The sequence below is a fragment of the Haliotis rufescens genome, unplaced genomic scaffold (assembly GCF_023055435.1).
Source record: "Haliotis rufescens isolate VD_foot unplaced genomic scaffold, xgHalRufe1.0.p SCAF_22, whole genome shotgun sequence".
Classification (NCBI taxonomy): Eukaryota; Metazoa; Mollusca; class Gastropoda; order Lepetellida; family Haliotidae; genus Haliotis; species Haliotis rufescens.
Window position 1 is genome coordinate 7625978 of NW_025963913.1, and position 22464 is coordinate 7648441.

The 22464-nt window shown below is 47.7% G+C and overlaps 1 protein-coding gene across 3 annotated transcripts in view; it reads right to left on the reverse strand.

The window, feature by feature from the left end:
* LOC124117085 (wnt inhibitory factor 1-like) overlaps positions 1-22464 on the reverse strand; it is a 126319-nt gene that overhangs the window by 40519 nt on the left and 63336 nt on the right. For all 3 annotated transcript variants that reach the window (XM_048401473.1, XM_048401475.1, XM_048401472.1), the window contains exon 3: positions 17376-17478. In XM_048401473.1, the coding sequence (XP_048257430.1) occupies positions 17376-17478 (103 nt within the window). The remainder of the gene's footprint in view (positions 1-17375; positions 17479-22464) is intronic.

The following is a 22464-nucleotide window of genomic DNA, read 5'->3' on the forward strand; positions in this document are numbered from 1 at the left end:
CGACTGTAACCAGCGCCATGCTTTGCCCCCACTACCCGACTGTAACCAGCGCCATGCTTTGCCCCCACTAAACCGACTCTAACCAGCGCCATGCTTTGCCCTCACTAACCAGACTGTAACCATCCCCATGCTTTGCCCCCAACTTACCCGACCTTTAACCAACGCCGTGCTTTGCCCCCACTAACCCAACTGTGTCATGCTTGGCCCCAACTAACCCGACCTTTAACCAACGCCGTGCTTTGCCCCCACGAACCCGACTGTAACCAGTGCCATGCTATGCCCCTCACTTACCCGACTGTAACCAGCGCCATGCTTTGCCCCTCACTTACCCGACTGTAACCAGCGCCATGCTTTGCCCCTCACTTACCCGACTGTAACCAGCGCCATGCTTTGCCACTCACTTACCCGACTGTAACCAGCGCCACGCTTTGCCCCTCACTCACCCGACAGTAATCACCGCTTGTTCTTCCCTAAATCACACCACCCTATCCATCGCCTTGTTTTGCCCTCATTTACACCACACTATCCTCCGCCTTCTTTTGCCCTCATTTACACCACTCTATCCATAGCCTTGTTCTGCCCTTAATCACATACATCCTATCCAGCGCCTTGTTCCGCCCTCATTTACATCACTCTATCCACCGCCTTGTTCCGCCCTCATTTACACCACTCTTTCCACCGCCTTGTTCCGCCCTCATTTACACCACTCTATCCACCGCCTTGTTCTGCCCTCAATCACATTACTCTATCCACCGCCTTCTTCTGCCCTCAATCACACCACTCTATCCACCGCCTTGTTCTGCCCTTAATCACATACACTCTATCCACCGCCTTGTTCTGCCCTTATTTACAACACTCTATCCACTGCCTTCTTCTGCCCTCATTTACACCACTCTATCCACCGCCTTGTTCTGCCCTTAATCACATACATCCTATCCACCGCCTTGTTCTGCCCTCATTTACACCACTCTCTCCACCGCCTTGTTCCGCCCTCAATCAGACCACTCTATCCACCGCCTTGATCTGCCCTTATTTACAACACTCTTTCCACCGCCTTGTTCTGCCCTCATTTACACCACTCTATCCACAGCCTTAATCTGCCGTTATTTACAACACTCTATCCACCGCCTTGTTCTGCCCTTTATCACATAATCCTATCCTCCGCCTTGTTCTGCCCTCATTTACACCACTCTTTCCACCGCCTTGTTCTGCCCTTTTTTACACCGCTCTTTCCACCGCCTTGATCTGCCCTTATTTACAACACTCTTTCCACTGCCTTGTTCTGACCTTATTTACATCACTCTATCCACCGGCTTTTTCTGCCCTTATTTACAAAACTCTTTCCACCGCCTTGTTCTGCCCTTATTTACATCACTCTATCCACCGCCTTTTTCTGCCCTTAATCACACCACTCTTTCCACCGCCTTGATCTGCCCTTATTTACAACACTCTTTCCACTGCCTTGTTCTGCCCTTATTTACATCACTCTATCCACCGCCTTTTTCTGCCCTTAATCACACCACTCTTTCCATCGCCTTGATCTGCCCTTATTTACAACACTCTTTCCACTGCCTTGTTCTGCCCTTATTTACAACACTCTATCCACCGCCTTGTTCTGCCCTTAATAACATACATCCAATCCACCGCCTTGTTCTGCCCTCATTTACACCGCTCTATCAACCGCCTTGTTCTGCCCTTAATCACATACACTGTATCCACCGCCTTGTTCTGCCCTCATTTACATCACTCTATCCACCGCCTTGTTCTGACCTTAATCACATACACTCTATACACCGCCTTGTCCTGCCCTCATTTACACCACTCTATCCACCGCCTTGTTCTACCTTCAACCACACCCCTCTATCCACCGTCTTGTTCTGCCCTCAATCACACCACTCTATCCACCGCCTTGTTCTGCCCTCAATTACACCACTCAATCCACTGCCTTGTTCTGCCCTTATTTACAACACTCTATCCACCGCCTTGATCTGCCCTTATTTACGACACTCTATCCACCGCCTTGTTCTGCCCTCAATCACACCACTCTATCCACCGCCTTGTTCTGCCCTGATTTACAAAACTCTATCCACCGCCTTGTTCTGCCCTCATTTACACCACTCTATCCACCGCCTTGTTCTGCCCTTAATCACATACTCTCTATCCACCGCCTTGTTCCGCCCTCATTTACACCACTCTATCCACCGCCTTGTTCTGCCCTAAATCACATACATCCTATCCACCGCCTTGTTCCGCCCTCATTTACACCACTCTATCCATCGCCTTGTTCTGTCCTAAATCACACACACTCTATCCACCGCCTTCTTCTGCCCTCATTTACACCACTCTATCCACCGCCTTGTTCTGCCCTTAATCACATACATGCTATCCACCGCCTTGTTCTGCCCTCAATCACACCACTCTTTCCACCGCCTTGTTCTGCCCTCAATCACACCACTCTATCCACTGCCTTGTTCTGCCCTCAATCACACCACTCTTTCCACCGCCTTGTTCTGCCCTCAATCACACCACTCTATTCACTGCCTTGTTCTGCCCTCAATCACACCACTCTATCCACTGCCTTGTTCTGCCCTTAATCACATACATCCAATCCACCGCCTTGTTCCGCCCTCATTTACATCACTCTATCCACCGCCTTGTTCCGCCCTCATTTACACCACTCTATCCACCGCCTTGTTCTGCCCTCAATCACATTACTCTATCCACCGCCTTGATCTGCCCTTATTTACAACACTCTTTCCACTGCCTTGTTCTGCCCTTATTTACAACACTCTATCCACCGCCTTGTTCTGCCCTTAATTACATACCTCCAATCCACAGCCTTGTTCTGCCCTCATTTACATCACTCTATCCACCGCCTTGTTCCGCCCTCATTTACACCACTCTATCCACCCCCTTGTTCTGCCCTTAATCACATACACTCTATCCACCGCCTTGTTCTGCCCTCATTTGCAACACTCTTCCCACTGCCTTGTTCTGCCCTTAATCACATACATCCTATCCTCCGCCTTGTTCTGCCCTCATTTACACCACTCTATCCACTGCTTTGTTCTGCCCTAATCACATACATCCTATCCTCCGCCTTGTTCTGCCCTTATTTACACCACTCTATCCACCGCCTTGTTCTGCCCTCATTTACAACACTCTTTCCACTGCCTTGTTCTGCCCTTAATCACATACATCCTATCCACTGCCTTCTTCTGCCCTCATTTACACCACTCTATCCTCCGCCTTGTTCTGCCCTCAATCACATCACTCTATCCACTGCCTTGTTCTGCCCTTAATCACACCACTCTTTCCACCGCCTTGATCTGCCCTTATTTACAACACTCTTTCCACTGCCTTGTTCTGCCCTTATTTACATCACTCTATCCACCGCCTTTTTCTGCCCTTAATCACACCACTCTTTCCATCGCCTTGATCTGCCCTTATTTACAACACTCTTTCCACTGCCTTGTTCTGCCCTTATTTACAACACTCTATCCACCGCCTTGTTCTGCCCTTAATAACATACATCCAATCCACCGCCTTGTTCTGCCCTCATTTACACCACTCTATCAACCGCCTTGTTCTGCCCTTAATCACATACACTGTATCCACCGCCTTGTTCTGCCCTCATTTACATCACTCTATCCACCGCCTTGTTCTGACCTTAATCACATACACTCTATACACCGCCTTGTCCTGCCCTCATTTACACCACTCTATCCACCGCCTTGTTCTACCTTCAACCACACCCCTCTATCCACCGTCTTGTTCTGCCCTCAATCACACCACTCTATCCACCGCCTTGTTCTGCCCTCAATTACACCACTCAATCCACTGCCTTGTTCTGCCCTTATTTACAACACTCTATCCACCGCCTTGATCTGCCCTTATTTACGACACTCTATCCACCGCCTTGTTCTGCCCTCAATCACACCACTCTATCCACCGCCTTGTTCTGCCCTGATTTACAAAACTCTATCCACCGCCTTGTTCTGCCCTCATTTACACCACTCTATCCACCGCCTTGTTCTGCCCTTAATCACATACTCTCTATCCACCGCCTTGTTCCGCCCTCATTTACACCACTCTATCCACCGCCTTGTTCTGCCCTAAATCACATACATCCTATCCACCGCCTTGTTCCGCCCTCATTTACACCACTCTATCCATCGCCTTGTTCTGTCCTAAATCACACACACTCTATCCACCGCCTTCTTCTGCCCTCATTTACACCACTCTATCCACCGCCTTGTTCTGCCCTTAATCACATACATGCTATCCACCGCCTTGTTCTGCCCTCAATCACACCACTCTTTCCACCGCCTTGTTCTGCCCTCAATCACACCACTCTATCCACTGCCTTGTTCTGCCCTCAATCACACCACTCTTTCCACCGCCTTGTTCTGCCCTCAATCACACCACTCTATTCACTGCCTTGTTCTGCCCTCAATCACACCACTCTATCCACTGCCTTGTTCTGCCCTTAATCACATACATCCAATCCACCGCCTTGTTCCGCCCTCATTTACATCACTCTATCCACCGCCTTGTTCCGCCCTCATTTACACCACTCTATCCACCGCCTTGTTCTGCCCTCAATCACATTACTCTATCCACCGCCTTGATCTGCCCTTATTTACAACACTCTTTCCACTGCCTTGTTCTGCCCTTATTTACAACACTCTATCCACCGCCTTGTTCTGCCCTTAATTACATACCTCCAATCCACAGCCTTGTTCTGCCCTCATTTACATCACTCTATCCACCGCCTTGTTCCGCCCTCATTTACACCACTCTATCCACCCCCTTGTTCTGCCCTTAATCACATACACTCTATCCACCGCCTTGTTCTGCCCTCATTTGCAACACTCTTCCCACTGCCTTGTTCTGCCCTTAATCACATACATCCTATCCTCCGCCTTGTTCTGCCCTCATTTACACCACTCTATCCACTGCTTTGTTCTGCCCTAATCACATACATCCTATCCTCCGCCTTGTTCTGCCCTTATTTACACCACTCTATCCACCGCCTTGTTCTGCCCTCATTTACAACACTCTTTCCACTGCCTTGTTCTGCCCTTAATCACATACATCCTATCCACTGCCTTCTTCTGCCCTCATTTACACCACTCTATCCTCCGCCTTGTTCTGCCCTCAATCACATCACTCTATCCACTGCCTTGTTCTGCCCTTAATCACACCACTCTTTCCACCGCCTTGTTCTGCCCTTATTTACAACACTCTATCCACTGCCTTCTTCTGCCCTCATTTACACCACTCTATCCACCCCTTTGTTCTGCCCTTAATCACATACATCCTATCCACCGCCTTGTTCTGCCCTCATTTACATCACTCTATCCACCGCCTTGTTCCGCCCTCAATCAGACCACTCTATCCACCGCCTTGATCTGCCCTTATTTACAACACTCTTTCCACCGCCTTGTTCTGCCCTCATTTACACCACTCTTTCCACCGCCTTGTTCTGCCCTCAATCAGACCACTCTATCCACCGCCTTAATCTGCCGTTATTTACAACACTCTATCCATCGCCTTGTTCTGCCCTTTATCACATAATCCTATCCTCCGCCTTGTTCTGCCCTCATTTACACCACTCTTTCCACCGCCTTGTTCTGCCCTTAATTAAACCGCTCTATCCACCGCCTTGATCTGCCCTTATTTACAACACTCTTTCCACCGCCTTGTTCTGCCCTTATTTACATCACTCTATCCACCGCCTTTTTCTGCCCTTAATCACACCACTCTTTCCACCGCCTTGATCTGCCCTTATTTACAACACTTTTTCCACTGCCTTGTTCTGCCCTTATTTACAACACTCTATCCACCGCCTTGTTCTGCCCTTAATTATATACCTCCAATCCACAGCCTTGTTCTGCCCTCATTTACATCACTCTATCCACCGCCTTGTTCCGCCCTCATTTACACCACTCTATCCACCGCCTTGTTCTGCCCTCAATCACATTACTCTATCCACCGCCTTGTTCTGCCCTCAATCACACCACTCTATCCACCGCCTTGTTCTGTCCTTAATCACATACACTCTATCCACCGCCTTGTTCTGCCCTCATTTGCAACACTCTTCCCACTGCCTTGTTCTGCACTTAATCACATACATCCTTCCCACCGCCTCGTTCTGCCCTCATTTACACAACTCTATCCTCCGCCTTCTTCTGCCCTTAATCACATACACTCTATCCACCGCCTTCTTCTGCCCTCATTTACAACACTCTTTTTCCACTGCCTTGTTCTGCCCTCAATCACATACATCCTATCCTCCGCCTTGTTCTGCCCTTATTTACACCACTCTATCCGCCGCCTTGTTCTGCCCTCATTTACAACACTCTTTCCACTGCATTGTTGTGCCCTTAATCACATACATCCTATCCACTGCCTTCTTCTGCCCTCATTTACACCACTCTATCCTCCGCCTTGTTCTGCCCTCAATCACATCACTCTATCCACTGCCTTGTTCTGCCCTTAATCACATACACTCTATCCACCGCCCTGTTCTGCCCTTAATCACACCACTCTTTCCACCGCCTTGTTCCGCCCTTATTTACACCACTCTATCCATCGCCTTGTTCTGTCCTAAATCACACACACTCTATCCACCGCCTTGTTCTGCCCTCATTTACACCACTCTATCCACCGCCTTGTTCTGCCCTTAATCACATACATCCTATCCACCGCCTTGTTCTGCCCTCAATCACACCACTCTTTCCACCGCCTTGTTCTGCCCTCAATCACACCACTCTATCCACTGCCTTTTTCTGCCCTCAATCACACCACTCTTTCCACCGCCTTGTTCTGCCCTCAATCACACCACTCTATCCACTGCCTTGTTCTGCCCTCAATCACACCACTCTATCCACTGCCTTGTTCTGCCCTTAATCACATACATCCAATCCACCGCCTTGTTCCGCCCTCATTTACATCACTCTATCCACCGCCCTGTTCCGCCCTCATTTACACCACTCTATCCACCGCCTTGTTCTGCCCTCAATCACATTACTCTTTCCACCGCCTTGTTCTGCCCTCAATCACACCACCCTTTCCACCGCCTTGATCTCCCCTTATTTACAACACTCTTTCCACTGCCTTGTTCTGCCCTTATTTACAACACTCTATCCACCGCCTTGTTCTGCCCTTAATTACATACCTCCAATCCACAGCCTTGTTCTGCCCTCATTTACATCACTCTATCCACCGCCTTGTTCCGCCCTCATTTACACCACTCTATCCACCGCCTTGTTCTGCCCTTAATCACATACACTCTATCCACCCCCTTGTTCTGCCCTCATTTGCAACACTCTTCCCACTGCCTTGTTCTGCCCTTAATCACATACATCCTATCCTCCGCCTTGTTCTGCCCTCATTTACACCACTCTATCCACTGCTTTGTTCTGCCCTAATCACATACATCCTATCCTCCGCCTTGTTCTGCCCTCATTTACACCACTCTATCCACCGCCTTGTTCTGCCCTCATTTACAACACTCTTTCCACTGCCTTGTTCTGCCCTTAATCACATACATCCTATCCACTGCCTTCTTCTGCCCTCATTTACACCACTCTATCCTCCGCCTTGTTCTGCCCTCAATCACATCACTCTATCCACTGCCTTGTTCTGCCCTTAATCACATACACTCTATCCACCGCCTTGTTCTGCCCTTAATCACACCACTCTTTCCACCGCCTTGTTCTGCCCTTATTTACAACACTCTATCCACTGCCTCCTTCTGCCCTCATTTACACCACTCTATCCACCCCTTTGTTCTGCCCTTAATCACATACATCCTATCCACCGCCTTGTTCTGCCCTCATTTACATCACTCTATCCACTGCCTTGTTCTGCCCTTAATCACATACACTCTATCCACCGCCTTGTTCTGCCCTTAATCACACCACTCTTTCCACCGCCTTGTTCTGCCCTTATTTACAACACTCTATCCACTGCCTCCTTCTGCCCTCATTTACACCACTCTATCCACCCCTTTGTTCTGCCCTTAATCACATACATCCTATCCACCGCCTTGTTCTGCCCTCATTTACATCACTCTATCCACCGCCTTGTTCCGCCCTCAATCAGACCACTCTATCCACCGCCTTGATCTGCCCTTATTTACAACACTCTTTCCACCGCCTTGTTCTGCCCTCATTTACACCACTCTTTCCACCGCCTTGTTCTGCCCTCAATCAGACCACTCTATCCACCGCCTTAATCTGCCGTTATTTACAACACTCTATCCACCGCCTTGTTCTGCCCTTTATCACATAATCCTATCCTCCGCCTTGTTCTGCCCTCATTTACACCACTCTTTCCACCGCCTTGTTCTGCCCTTAATTACACCGCTCTATCCACCGCCTTGATCTGCCCTTATTTACAACACTCTTTCCACCGCCTTGTTCTGCCCTTATTTACATCACTCTATCCACCGCCTTTTTCTGCCCTTAATCACACCACTCTTTCCACCGCCTTGATCTCCCCTTATTTACAACACTTTTTCCACTGCCTTGTTCTGCCCTTATTTACAACACTCTATCCACCGCCTTGTTGTGCCCTTAATTATATACCTCCAATCCACAGCCTTGTTCTGCCCTCATTTACATCACTCTATCCACCGCCTTGTTCCGCCCTCATTTATACCACTCTATCCACCGCCTTGTTCTGCCCTCAATCACATTACTCTATCCACCGCCTTGTTCTGCCCTCAATCACACCACTCTATCCACCGCCTTGTTCTGTCCTTAATCACATACACTCTATCCACCGCCTTGTTCTGCCCTCATTTGCAACACTCTTCCCACTGCCTTGTTCTCCACTTAATCACATACATCCTTCCCACCGCCTTGTTCTGCCCTCATTTACACCACTCTATCCTCCGCCTTGTTCTGCCCTTAATCACATACACTCTATCCACCGCCTTGTTCTGCCCTCATTTACAACACTCTTTTTCCACTGCCTTGTTCTGCCCTTAATCACATACATCCTATCCACTGCCTTCTTCTGCCCTCATTTACACCACTCTATCCTCCGCCTTGTTCTGCCCTCAATCACATCACTCTATCCACTGCCTTGTTCTGCCCTTAATCACATACACTCTATCCACCGCCTTGTTCTGCCCTTAATCACACCACTCTTTCCACCGCCTTGTTCTGCCCTTATTTACAACACTCTATCCACTGCCTTGTTCTGCCCTCATTTACACCACTCTATCCACCGCCTTGTTCCGCCCTCAATCAGACCAGTCTATCCACCGCCTTGATCTGCCCATATTTACAACACTCTTTCCACCGCCTTGTTCTGCCCTCATTTACACCACTTTTTCCACAGCCTTGTTCTGCCCTCAATCAGAGCACTCTATCCACCGCCTTAATCTGCCCTTATTTACAACACTCTATCCACCGCCTTGTTCTGCCCTTTATCACATACATCCTATCCACCGCCTTGTTCTGCCCTCATTTACACCACTCTATCCACCGCCTTGTTCCGCCCTCAATCAGACCACTCTATCCACCGCCTTGATCTGCCCTTATTTACAACACTCTATCCACCGCCTTGTTCTGCCCTTTATCACATAATCCAATCCTCCGCCTTGTTCTGCCCTCATTTACACCACTCTTTCCACCGCCTTGTTCTGCCCTTAATTACACCGCTCTATCCACCGCCTTGATCTGCCCTTATTTACAACACTCTTTCCACCGCCTTGTTCTGCCCTTATTTACATCACTCTATCCACTGCCTTTTTCTGCCCTTAATCACACCACTCTTTCCACCGCCTTGATCTGCCCTTATTTACAACACTCTTTCCACTGCCTTGTTCTGCCCTTATTTACACCACTCTATCCACCGCCTTGTTCTGCCTTCAACTACACCCCTCTATCCACCGTCTTCTTCTGCCCTCAATCACACCACTCTATCCACCGCCTTGTTCTGCCCTCAATCACACCACTCTATCCACTGCCTTGTTCTGCCCTGATTAACAACACACTATCCACCGCCTTGTTCTGCCCTCATTTACACCACTCTATCCACCGCCTTCTTCTGCCCTTAATCACATACACTCTATCCACCGCCTTGTTCCGCCCTCATTTACACCACTCTATCCACCGCCTTGTTCTGCCCTCATTTACAACACTCTATCCACCGCCTTGTTCTGCCCTAAATCTCATACATCCTATCCACCGCCTTGTTCCGCCCTTATTTACACCACTCTATCCACCGCCTTGTTCTGCCCTTAATCACATACATCCTATCCACCGCCTTGTTCCGCCCTCATTTACACCACTCTATCCATCGCCTTGTTCTGTCCTAAATCACACACACTCTATCCACCGCCTTGTTCTGCCCTCATTTACACCACTCTATCCACCGTCTTGTTCTGCCCTTAATCACATACATCCTATCCACCGCCTTGTTCTGCCCTCAATCACACCACTCTTTCCATCGCCTTGTTCTGCCCTCAATCACACCACTCTATCCACTGCCTTGTTCTGCCCTCAATCACATTACTCTATCCACCGCCTGTTCTGCCCTCAATCACACCACTCTATCCACCGCCTTCTTCTGCCCTTAATCACATACACTCTATCCACCGCCTTCTTCTGCCCTCATTTGCAACACTCTTCCCACTGCCTTGTTGTGCACTTAATCACATACATCCTTCCCACCGCCTTGTTCTGCCCTCATTTACAACACTCTTTCCACTGCCTTGTTCTGCCCTTAATCACATACATCCTATCCTCCGCCTTGTTCTGCCCTCATTTACACCACTCTATCCACTGCCTTGTTCTGCCCTAATCACATACATCCTATCCTCCGCCTTGTTCTGCCCTTATTTACACCACTCTATCCTCCGCCTTGTTCTGCCCTCATTTACAACACTCTTTCCTCCGCCTTGTTCTGCCCTTAATCACATACATCCTATCCACTGCCTTCTTCTGCCCTCATTTACACCACTCTATCCTCCGCCTTGTTCTGCCCTCAATCACATCACTCTATCCACTGCCTTGTTCTGCCCTTAATCACATACACTCTATCCACCGCCTTGTTCTGCCCTTAATCACACCACTCTTTCCACCGCCTTGTTCTGCCCTTATTTACAACCCTCTATCCACTGCCTTCTTCTGCCCTCATTTACACCACTCTATCCACCGCTTTGTTCTGCCCTTAATCACATACATCCTATCCACCGCCTTGTTCTGCCCTCATTTACATCACTCTATCCATCGCCTTGTTCCGCCCTCAATCAGACCACTCTATCCACCGCCTTGATCTGCCCTTATTTACAACACTCTTTCCACCGCCTTGTTCTGCCCTCATTTACACCACTCTTTCCACCGCCTTGTTCTGCCCTCAATCAGACCACTCAATCCACCGCCTTAATCTGCCGTTATTTACAACACTTTATCCACCGCCTTCTTCTGCCCTTTATCACATAATCCTATCCTCCGACCTGTTCTGCCCTCATTTACACCACTCTTTCCACCGCCTTGTTCTGCCCTTAATTACACCACTCTATCCACTGCCTTGTTCTGCCCTCAATCACATTACTCTATCCACCGCCTTGTTCTCCCCTCAATGACACCACTCTATCCACCGCCTTGTTCTGCCCTTAATCACATACACTCTATCCTCCGCCTTGTTCTGCCCTCATTTGCAACACTCTTCCCACTGCCTTGTTCTGCACTTAATCACATACATCCTTCCCACCGCCTTGTTCTGCCCTCATTTACAACACTCTTTCCACTGCCTTGTTCTGCCCTTAATCACATACATCCTATCCTCCGCCTTGTTCTGCCCTCATTTACACCACTCTATCCACTGCCTTGTTCTGCCCTAATCACATACATCCTATCCTCCGCCTTGTTCTGCCCTTATTTACACCACTCTATCCTCCGCCTTGTTCTGCCCTCATTTACAACACTCTTTCCACTGCCTTGTTCTGCCCTTAATCACATACATCCTATCCACTACCTTCTTCTGCCCTCATTTACACCACTCTATCCTCCGCCTTGTTCTGCCCTCAATCACATCACTCTATCCACTGCCTTGTTCTGCCCTTAATCACATACACTCTATCCACCGCCTTGTTCTGCCCTTAATCACACCACTCTATCCACCGCCTTGTTCTGCCCTTATTTACAACACTCTATACACCACTCTATTCACCGCCTTGTTCTGCCCTTAATCACATACATCCTATCCACCGCCTTGTTCTGCCCTCATTTACACCACTCTATCCACCGCCTTGTTCCGCCCTCAATCAGACCGCTCTATCCACCGCCTTGATCTGCCCTTATTTACAACACTCTTTCCACCGCCTTGTTCTGCCCTCATTTACACCACTCTTTCCACCGCCTTGTTCTGCCCTCAATCAGACCACTCTATCCACCGCCTTAATCTGCCCTTATTTACAACACTCTATCCACCGCCTTGTTCTGCCCTTTATCACACCACTCTTTCCACCGCCTTGATCTGCCCTTATTTACAACACTCTTTCCACTGCCTTGTTCTGCCCTTATTTACAACACTCTATCCACCGCCTTGTTCTGCCCTTAATTACATACATCCAGTCCACCGCCTTGATCTGCCCTCATTTACACCACTCTATCAACCGCCTTGTTCTGCCCTTAATCACATACACTGTATCCACCGCCTTCTTCTGCCCTCATTTACACCACTCTATCCACCGCCTTGTTCTGACCTTAATCACATACACTCTATACACCGCCTTGTCCTGCCCTCATTTACACCACTCTATCCACCGCCTTGTTCTGCCTTCAACCACACCCCTCTATCCACCGCCTTGTTCTGCCCTCATTTACACCACTCTATCCACTGCCTTGTTCTGCCCTCATTTACACCGCTCTTTCCACTGCCTTGTTCTGCCCCCATTTACACCACTCTATCTACCGCCTTGTTCTGCCCTCAATCACACCACTCTATCCTCCGCCTTGTTCTGCTCTTAATCACATACACTCTATCCACCGCCTTGTTCTGCCTTCAACCACCCCACTCTATCCACCGCCTTGTTCTGCTCTTAATCACATACACTCTATACACCGCCTTGTTCTGCCCTCATTTACACCACTCTATCATCCGCCTTGTTCTGCCCTCAATCACACCACTCTATCCACCGCCTTGTTCTGCTCTTAATCACATACACTCTATACACCGCCTTGTTCTGCCCTCATTTACACCACTCTATCCACCGCCTTGTTCTGCTCTTAATCACATACACTCTATACACCGCCTTGTTCTGCCCTCATTTACACCACTCTATCCACCGCCTTCTTCTGCCCTTAATCACATACACTCTATCCACCGCCTTCTTCTGCCCTCATTTACAACACTCTTTTTCCACTGCCTTGTTCTGCCCTCAATCACATACATCCTATCCTCCGCCTTGTTCTGCCCTTATTTACACCACTCTATCCGCCGCCTTGTTCTGCCCTCATTTACAACACTCTTTCCACTGCATTGTTGTGCCCTTAATCACATACATCCTATCCACTGCCTTGTTCTGCCCTCATTTACATCACTCTATCCACTGCCTTGTTCTGCCCTCATTTACACCACTCTATCCACCGCCTTGTTCTGCTCTTAATCACATACACTCTATCCTCCGCCTTGTTCTGCCCTCATTTACACCACTCTATCCACCGCCTTGTTCTGCTCTTAATCACATACACTCTATCCACCGCCTTGTTCTGCTCTTAATCACATACACTCTATCCACCGCCTTGTTCTGCTCTTAATCACATACACTCTATCCACCGCCTTGTTCTGCTCTTAATCACATACACTCTATACACCGCCTTGTTCTGCCCTCAATCACTTTACTCTATCCTCCGCCTTGTTCTGCCCTCAATCACTTTACTCTATCCTCCGCCTTGTTCTGCCGTCAATCACACCACTCTATCCACTGCCTTGTTCTGCTGTTAATCACACCACTCTATCCACCGCCTTGTTCTGCCCTTAATCACATACACTCTATCCACCGCCTTGTTCTGCCCTCAGTTACACCACTCTTTCCACCGCCTTGTTCTGCCCTCATTTACACCACTCTTTAATCCGCCTTGTTCTGCCCTTATTTACACCACTCTCTCCACCGCCTTGTTCTGCCCTCATTTACACCACTCTTTCCACCGCCTTGTTCTGCCCTCATTTACACCACTCTTTCCACCGCCTTGTTCTGCCCTCATTTACACCACTCTTTCCACCGCCTTGTTCTGCCCTTATTTACACCACTCTCTCCACCGCCTTGTTCTGCCCTCATTTACACCACTCTTTCCACCGCCTTGTTCTGCCCTCATTTACACCACTCTTTCCATCGCCATGTTCTGCCCTCAATCACATTACTCTATCCTCCGCCTTGTTCTGCCCTTATTTACACCACTCTATCCACCGCCTTGTTCTGCCCTTAATCACATACATCCTATCCACCGCCTTGTTCTTCCCTCATTTACACCACTCTATCCACCGCCTTGTTCTGCCTTCAATCACATTACTCCATCCTCCGCCTTGTTCTGCCCTCAATCACACCACTCCATCCACCGCCTTGTTCTGCCTTCAATCACACCACTCTATCCATCGCCATGTTCTGCCGTCAATCACATTACTCTATCCTCCGCCTTCTTCTGCCCTCAATCACACCACTCCATCCACCGCCTTGTTCTGCCTTCAATCACACCACTCTATCCACCGCCTTGTTCTGCCCTTAATCACATACACTCTATCCACCGCCTTGTTCTGCCCTCAGTTAAACCACTCTTTCCACCGCCTTGTTCTGCCCTCATTTACACCACTCTTTAATCCGCCTTGTTCAGCCCTTATTTACACCACTCTCTCCACCGCCTTGTTCTGCCCTCATTTACACCACTCTATCCATCGCCATGTTCTGCCCTCAATCACATTACTCTATCCTCCGCCTTGTTCTGCCCTCAATCAAACCACTCTATCCTCCGCCTTGTTCTGCCCTCAATCAAACCACTCTGTTCACCGCCTTGTTCTGCCCTCAATCGCATACACTCTATCCACTGACTTCTTCTGCACTTAATCACAACACTCTATCCATCGCCTTATTCTGCCCTTATTTACGAAACTCTGACCACCACCTTATTCTTCCCTCAATCACATATACACTATCCTCCGCCTTGTTCTGCCCTCAATCACACGACTTTAGGCAACTACCTTCTCAGCCCTTTTACCCGACTCAATATCTGTCCTATTTCAATCGAGTCTAGGCACTTACGTTCTCTGCCCTGTTCCCCGCCTCTAGGCATCTATGTTCTCTGCCCTCCTTAACCCGACTCTAGGCACCTACGTTCTCTGCCCTTTTATCCGACTCTTGTCACCGACGTTATCTGCCTCTTTCCCGACTCCAGGCACATACTTTCTCTGCCCTTTTACCCGACTCTTGTCACCGACGTTATCTGCCTCTTTCCCGACTCCAGGCACATACTTTCTCTGCCCTTTTACCCGACTCCTGGCACCAAAGTTATCTGCCTTTTTACCCGACTCCAGGCACCGACGTTAACTGCCCTTACACCAGGCTCCAGGCACGTGCATTATGTGCCCTATCACCTGCCTTCAGGCCCCTACGTTCTCTGCCCTCGTTCACCTCGTCCACATTCTCTGCCCTTTTCGCCGTCTCTAGACATTTACGTTAATTGCTCTTTTACCTGACTCCAGGCACCTACTTTCTCTGCCCTTTTACCTGACTCCAGGCACCTACTTTCTCTGCCCTTTTACCTGACTCCAGGCACCTACTTTCTCTGCCCTTTTACCTGACTCCAGGCACCTACTTTCTCTGCCATCTGACTCCAGGCACCTACTTTCTCGGCTCTTTTACCTGACTCTTGGGACCTACTTTCTCTGCCCTTTTACCTGACTCCAGGCACCTACTTTCTCTGCCCTTTTACCTGACTCCAGGCACCTACTTTCTCTGCCCTTTTACCTGACTCCAGGCACCTACTTTCTCTGCCCTTTTACCTGACACTTGGGACCTACTTTCTCTGCCCTTTTACCTGACTCCAGGCACCTACTTTCTCTGCCCTTTTACCTGACTCCAGGCACCTACTTTCTCTGCCCTTTTACCTGACTCCAGGCACCTACTTTCTCTGCCCTTTTACCTGACACTTGGGACCTACTTTCTCTGCCCTTTTACCTGAGTCCAGGCACCTACTTTCTCTGCCCTTTTACCTGACTCTTGGGACCTACTTTCACTGCCCTTTAACCCGATTTTTGGCACCAACGGTCTCTGCCCTTACACTGGTCTCCAGGTATCTACATTCTCTTCCTTTTCACCAAACTCTAGGCAACTACGTTCTCCATCCTTCCACAGTATGAGCTGTAAACCTGTAGATGTCAATTAACACCCAAACACGTAGCTAATGTAACTCTATGTACGTGGATCAATGACGTTGCACCATGTTATGAAGTTCCTTTGCCTTCAAACTGGACCGACATGTTAAGACAGACAAGACCGGCCAAGATCATCGACGGGAGCTGACGGATTGTGCGGCTCGTCGCATCACCAACGACTATGCCCGCGATGAAGAATCGCTGGCCAACTTCATGCATATGTGGATCGGTATTTCTCTGGTGAATCGCATGATCGAGCGGACGTCTCACGAGTCCCAGATTATATATGGTGCGAAAGAAGCTATGATTCAGGTGAGAAACATTCGACAGATTGGATAGATTGCACATGGATGTTAAATCGAACACTACAGGAGAGTGTAACGTTTTGGCAGTAGTCTCATATTCTAATCTTTTGTGCAGGTGGCAGCAGCAATCATTTCACTGTCAATCTTTGCAACATCACTTACAATGTCGATGTGTAGTAAATCTCCAAACATTGAGGCTCAATTAGATCACAAAATGACCACACTCCTATGTCGGCGGAATTAAAGGCCAGGGTCCAATGATGTCACGCGACCTATTGTGACGTAAACTATTGTTGATGACGTGTTTCTAGGCCAGTGCCACACTGACATGTGTTGTATTTTCGTCAGAGCCATACGTGTACCATGCTGTTGCCCGTCGTTATTGGGTTGGTTTCCAGATGTCGTCGTCGCGTAGCTTACTAAGGACAGATTCTCTCCATTCTAACTATGATAGAGATAACGCTATATTTCGGATCATTATCATTCTCAGAAGCCCTCGGTCTATTAAACCGACCTCTGTCGGGTAGGTAATGGCAGACCTCGGGCTTCTACGAATGTTAATGACCCGAAATTTAGCGTTACCCTTATAATATTGCTAACACGCATGTTTATATACTAGTGTGTAAGATGTATGCGTGTCCAGAAGTACGTGTACAGAAAATCCTATTGTCCACGTACCTGTCTGCCCGTGTGGTATCCAGCCCTGGGTCGGAATGCTTAGTAAAGGGTTATACAGCAGGGATGTATTCAGGGACGTCAGGTTCTCAAACCAGTACTTGAACTGTAAAGACAAAGAAAAGCCTATTATGGGATGAAGACAACCACACATCTGGAAGAGAATCAACCCCATCACCCAACAGGGATATACTTGATAAAGATTACCCGAAATGTATATGACAATCTACACGAAAAAGTAATAAACTGTATAACATCAAACTATCTATGTTGTAACATGAGTAGAGAATGAGAAACCAACATGATATGTAGTTAAGTATGTTGTTTATGACCAACAGAAACCTATAGCCAAATCACCAATACCAACAGAATGACCCAAGGTTAGCTGAGACATACCGAGATGCCCTTGGACTGTCGAAGGCAATAACAAAAAGATAGGGCCACAATACGTTTACCTGCGTAACACGAGGCATGTCATGACACTACGTCAAACTATTTAATATTTGCAATGTCATAACGGAAGTTTGTTACTACAACAAATACGCCATCTCTACGTGTTATTTGGGATATGTACCACCATTGAAAGATACAATCTAAAGTCAATGATGTCTTCATGGGGAAAATAGTTTAGTTACCTTATCCTAGTGTCACGGTCGTCACATCTCTTCCATCAAAGTATTACTAAATAAATAAAATCCCATCCCCGCTTCAGAACTAGGTGGGACAGGGAAAGGTAGTTATAACTGCACACTTACTTGACGTATGGTAATGGTGGTGCCGTTTTACAAAAATCATTGGAATCATGTTGTGTAAGGTTTCTTCATGTGTTCCTTCATGGACTACTGTGTGAACTTAGTGACTTGGGTAACAAAGTATAGAGCCATGTACACAGTGTCTATACAAACAAAAATACCAAAACACCATGACATACGGTCCGAAGCGGTATGCAATGACATGACCAGACGTCGTCATAACCTCAACTGAAGCAAATCTACTGTGAGCAAGTGCGTGTCTCCCGGTACTCAGGACTTATACTCAGAGGCAGTGGGTGGCAGGGGCCGGGGATTACCACCGGCTTAACCCCGACTTCCCTCAGTCGGCTCCCATTGATTGTGACAGAGGAAGAAGTATCTGTCGACTTAACCACACTGATGTACTCTCCATCACCAGATGTCAAGCGGACTGGCTACATTGTTACTTTAACAATATCTATATCACGAGTACCCACACTCCTCAGGACTGGTTCAGACCGCGTTCGGCAGCTTGACTACCGAGCGTTTCTAGGGCTTCTATCCTGCCCCAGACATGTGGCACATGTAGTGTCTGCTAAGGAAAGTGAATTCGTTCGAAATATGCATCCATTCACCCAGCATTGATGAGATGGTAATGTCACTGTAAACCTTCCAGTTGCTCACAGGCAGATTGGTTGTATACTCCCAATGGAGTTCAGAATGTGTTATGGTATGGATTTGGTGTATTATTGTTGCTGTTGTTATTGTTCTTATTATTATTATTATTATTATTATTATTATTATTATTATTATTACTTACAAATTAAAATTTTAAAAAGGCAGCAAAGAGGGTTTGGGCAATCCTGGTACAGTCAGGCTGGTTAGGCTCATTATCATCATCTCTACGCAGCCCAGACAGCGAATGTGACTTCTCCCAGGAAGCGCTGCCTAGTCAAACCCACCCAGAACTTTTCGGAGAATGTGAAGACCCCCCAACGCTGCAGCCTTTTGCATTACCCAGATTGTCAGAAGGGCTGTGTTCCTGGTAGCAAATCCGGGTACTCTCCCAATGTCAGTCAACAGATTAGGAGGTACCAAACCTAAGGCACCGAGAACAATAGGGAGTCGGACAACTTGGTACATGGGATACAAGCGTGACATTTCAAAAGCGAGGTCCGCATATTTGCCATGTTTTTCCTCAATCTTGTCAATCACATTAGTGTTCAATGATATAAATGATTTCGTTGGATTTATAAAAAAGGACAAGATCAGGTTTGTTGGCCTGGATACGTCTGAGGCTGTAAATGGGCCTATTCCAAAGAATTTTGTATTATCATTTTCCATGAAGCCCTCTACATATTCCTATTCCTGGTCGTACCATGGGTGGACTTCTGTGTCAAAACCACAAGCATGGCGAAGACGGTAATAAAATGATCGAGCTACACCACCGTGTCGTTTAAGATACTGTGTTTGTGCCAAAGCTGGGCATCCACTGACAATGTTTTGGACAGTCTCATTAAATTCCTTACATAATCTACATTTCATATTTACATTTTGATGCAAAATCACACATTGACGGTTTCGAGTGGGAAGTGACTGGTCCTGAGCAGCAAACAGAAAGCCTTCTGTTTCACTTTTCAGGCCAGACGACTTCATCCAAGCGAAGGACTCTGCAGGATTGCTTATCTTCTCAACACACTGTACATAAACTCGATGCAGTGGTCGTTCAGATAGCGCCTCTTTTAAAAACTGAGTCTGGGCCGACTTGATATGGCACTTCGCTTGGTTAACATTCATTTCTGTACCGTCAAGCAGTACAGAACCATCAACAATATCAACACCGACATTGACATTATGTCCCACATCTTTGGCTCGTTTTAGAAAACTGCGGAATGCCTTGTTTTCATCAGTCTTGACATGCTTCACAAGAGGATAATCAGACAAATAAATGTGTGCAAAAGTGCACAATACTTTCTTTCATGAAGAGCCCCGACATTCATCTATCCACGCCCTCCCATTATAATAGGTGAATATAAGCGATTGAGTGAAGAGCGAGGGTGGTGGGATCTATTGTCTGCCATGATTCTTCGTGTGAGGGTGTCAATACCCCGCATTTCTTGTTTCGTCCAATCAACAGCACCAAAAGAATACGAAAGGACGGGTACAGCATAAGTATTTGTGGCTTTGACTTTATTGCGAGCGTTCAGCTCCGAAGTTCAGATTTTCTTAAGTCTACATTTGTACTCTGCCCAAATTTTGTCCTTGATATGGGCCCTCTGGATTAAGTCCCTATTCTGCATCCCTAAGTACGTATATGCCTGACCTTCCACGAGATGGTCAATAACTCCTCCCCCAAGTAAACTGACTGATCCTCCCTCTTCTACCTTGCCACATTTCAAATGAAGTATGCTGCATTTGTCGAGTCGATATCATTAGAAAAGGACTCGACAAGCAGAATCTGTTTTTGAGTGTAGATATCTGACGGGATACTGTCCTGACCGTAAAGCTGATCTTTAACAAGGTGAGTGAGTGAGTTCGGTTTAACGCCGCTTTTAACAGTATTCCATTTATATCACGGCGTGTCAGCTTAATGTGGGAGGAAAGCCCGAAGTGATGCAGGTCTCAGACGTTTACCACTTCGATGAAACCCACGAGCACGGGTATGGCGCTGACAAAGCTAGAAACATAATCGGGGCGAACCGGGATTCGAACCCACTATCATAGGTTTCTGGCGTGCCCAAGGGACGCAACTCTGCACAGCGAATCGCGGCGCCTTAGACGACTGGGCCACCCTTGCCCCCTTTAACAAGGTGGTAGAAATCTGACGGTATACTGCCCTGACCATAAAGCTGATCTCTAGCATGGTGGTAGATATCTGATGGTATACTGCCCTGACCATAAAGCTGATCTCTAGCATGGTGGTAGATATCTGACGGTATACTGCCCTAACCGTAAAGCTGATCTCTAGCATGGTGGTAGGTATCTGACGATATACTGCCCTGACCGTAAAGCTGATCTCTAGCATGGTGGTAGATATCTGACGTTATACTGGCGAGACCGTAAAGCTGATCTCTAGCATGGTGGTAGATATCTGACGGTATACTGCCCTAACCGTAAAGCTGATCTCTAGCATGGTGGTAGATATCTGATGGTAGGCTGTCCTGGCCATAAAGCTGATCTCTAGCATGGTGGTAGATATCTGACGGTATACTGCCCTAACCGTAAAGCTGAACTCTAGCATGGTGGTAGATAGCTGACGTTATACTGCCCTGACCGTAAAGCTGATCTCTAGCATGGTGGTAGATATCTGATGGTAGGCTGTCCTGGCCATAAAGCTGATCTCTAGCATGGTGGTAGATATCTGACGGTATACTGCCCTAACCGTAAAGCTGATCTCTAGCATGGTGGTAGATAGCTGACGTTATACTGCCCTGACCGCAAAGCTGATCTCTAGCATGGTGGTAGGTATCTGACGTTATACTGCCCTGATCGCTAAGCTGATATCTAGCAAGGTGGTAGATATCTGACTTGACATAGTGTGATAGGAAACACATTGAGCATCATCTTCCAGTGTAACTGGTTACCGATGTGAGCAGCTATTGTTGTACATGGAACCAAACCCACACAGGCCCGTGGATAAATAAACTCATTTGTTATCAAAATGTTATCGGCCAGTTCCCTTTTCCCCTACGGCAGGCCGACTCAGACTAGGAAGGTGTTTGCTTCACAATGACGACCGAGTGCTGACACCTACACCACGTGCGGATACTAATGGTCTCTTGCAACGGAAATGAGATACAAGTATCAACACTAGAGTAATAGTGATAGCTTCCATGCATGTTCGTTCCATGGCTGGACCCGCTCTTACCAGAACAAACCACGCATTGTTCAACTACAGCATACCTGCGGACTGACAATGCATCAAACTAGGTTTATTGGAAAGCATATCTGACTATATAAGTACACTGAGGGAGTTCAGCGGGGAAGTCCGACGTCATGTCGGCCTGGATCACTTCATATTTGACTGGCCTCTACCCAATGGAGTCACTAGGTTCTGAGACAAGGAAATACAAATATCATACTGATGTGGAGAACACAAGTACTGACATACAGTACTGGCTGACACAAGTATCAGGTAATGCAGTCTAGCAAACTGTGCACGGATCACGGGCCTGCAGGACATTGCGGGCCAATATACATAGAGTGACAGTAGATATATATAGAGAGTAAAATATACATTGAGTGACAGCAGTGTACAAAGAGTGACAGAACATATACATAGAGTGACAGTAGATATATATAGAGAGTAAAATATACATTGAGTGACAGCAGTGTACAAAGAGTGACAGAACATATACATA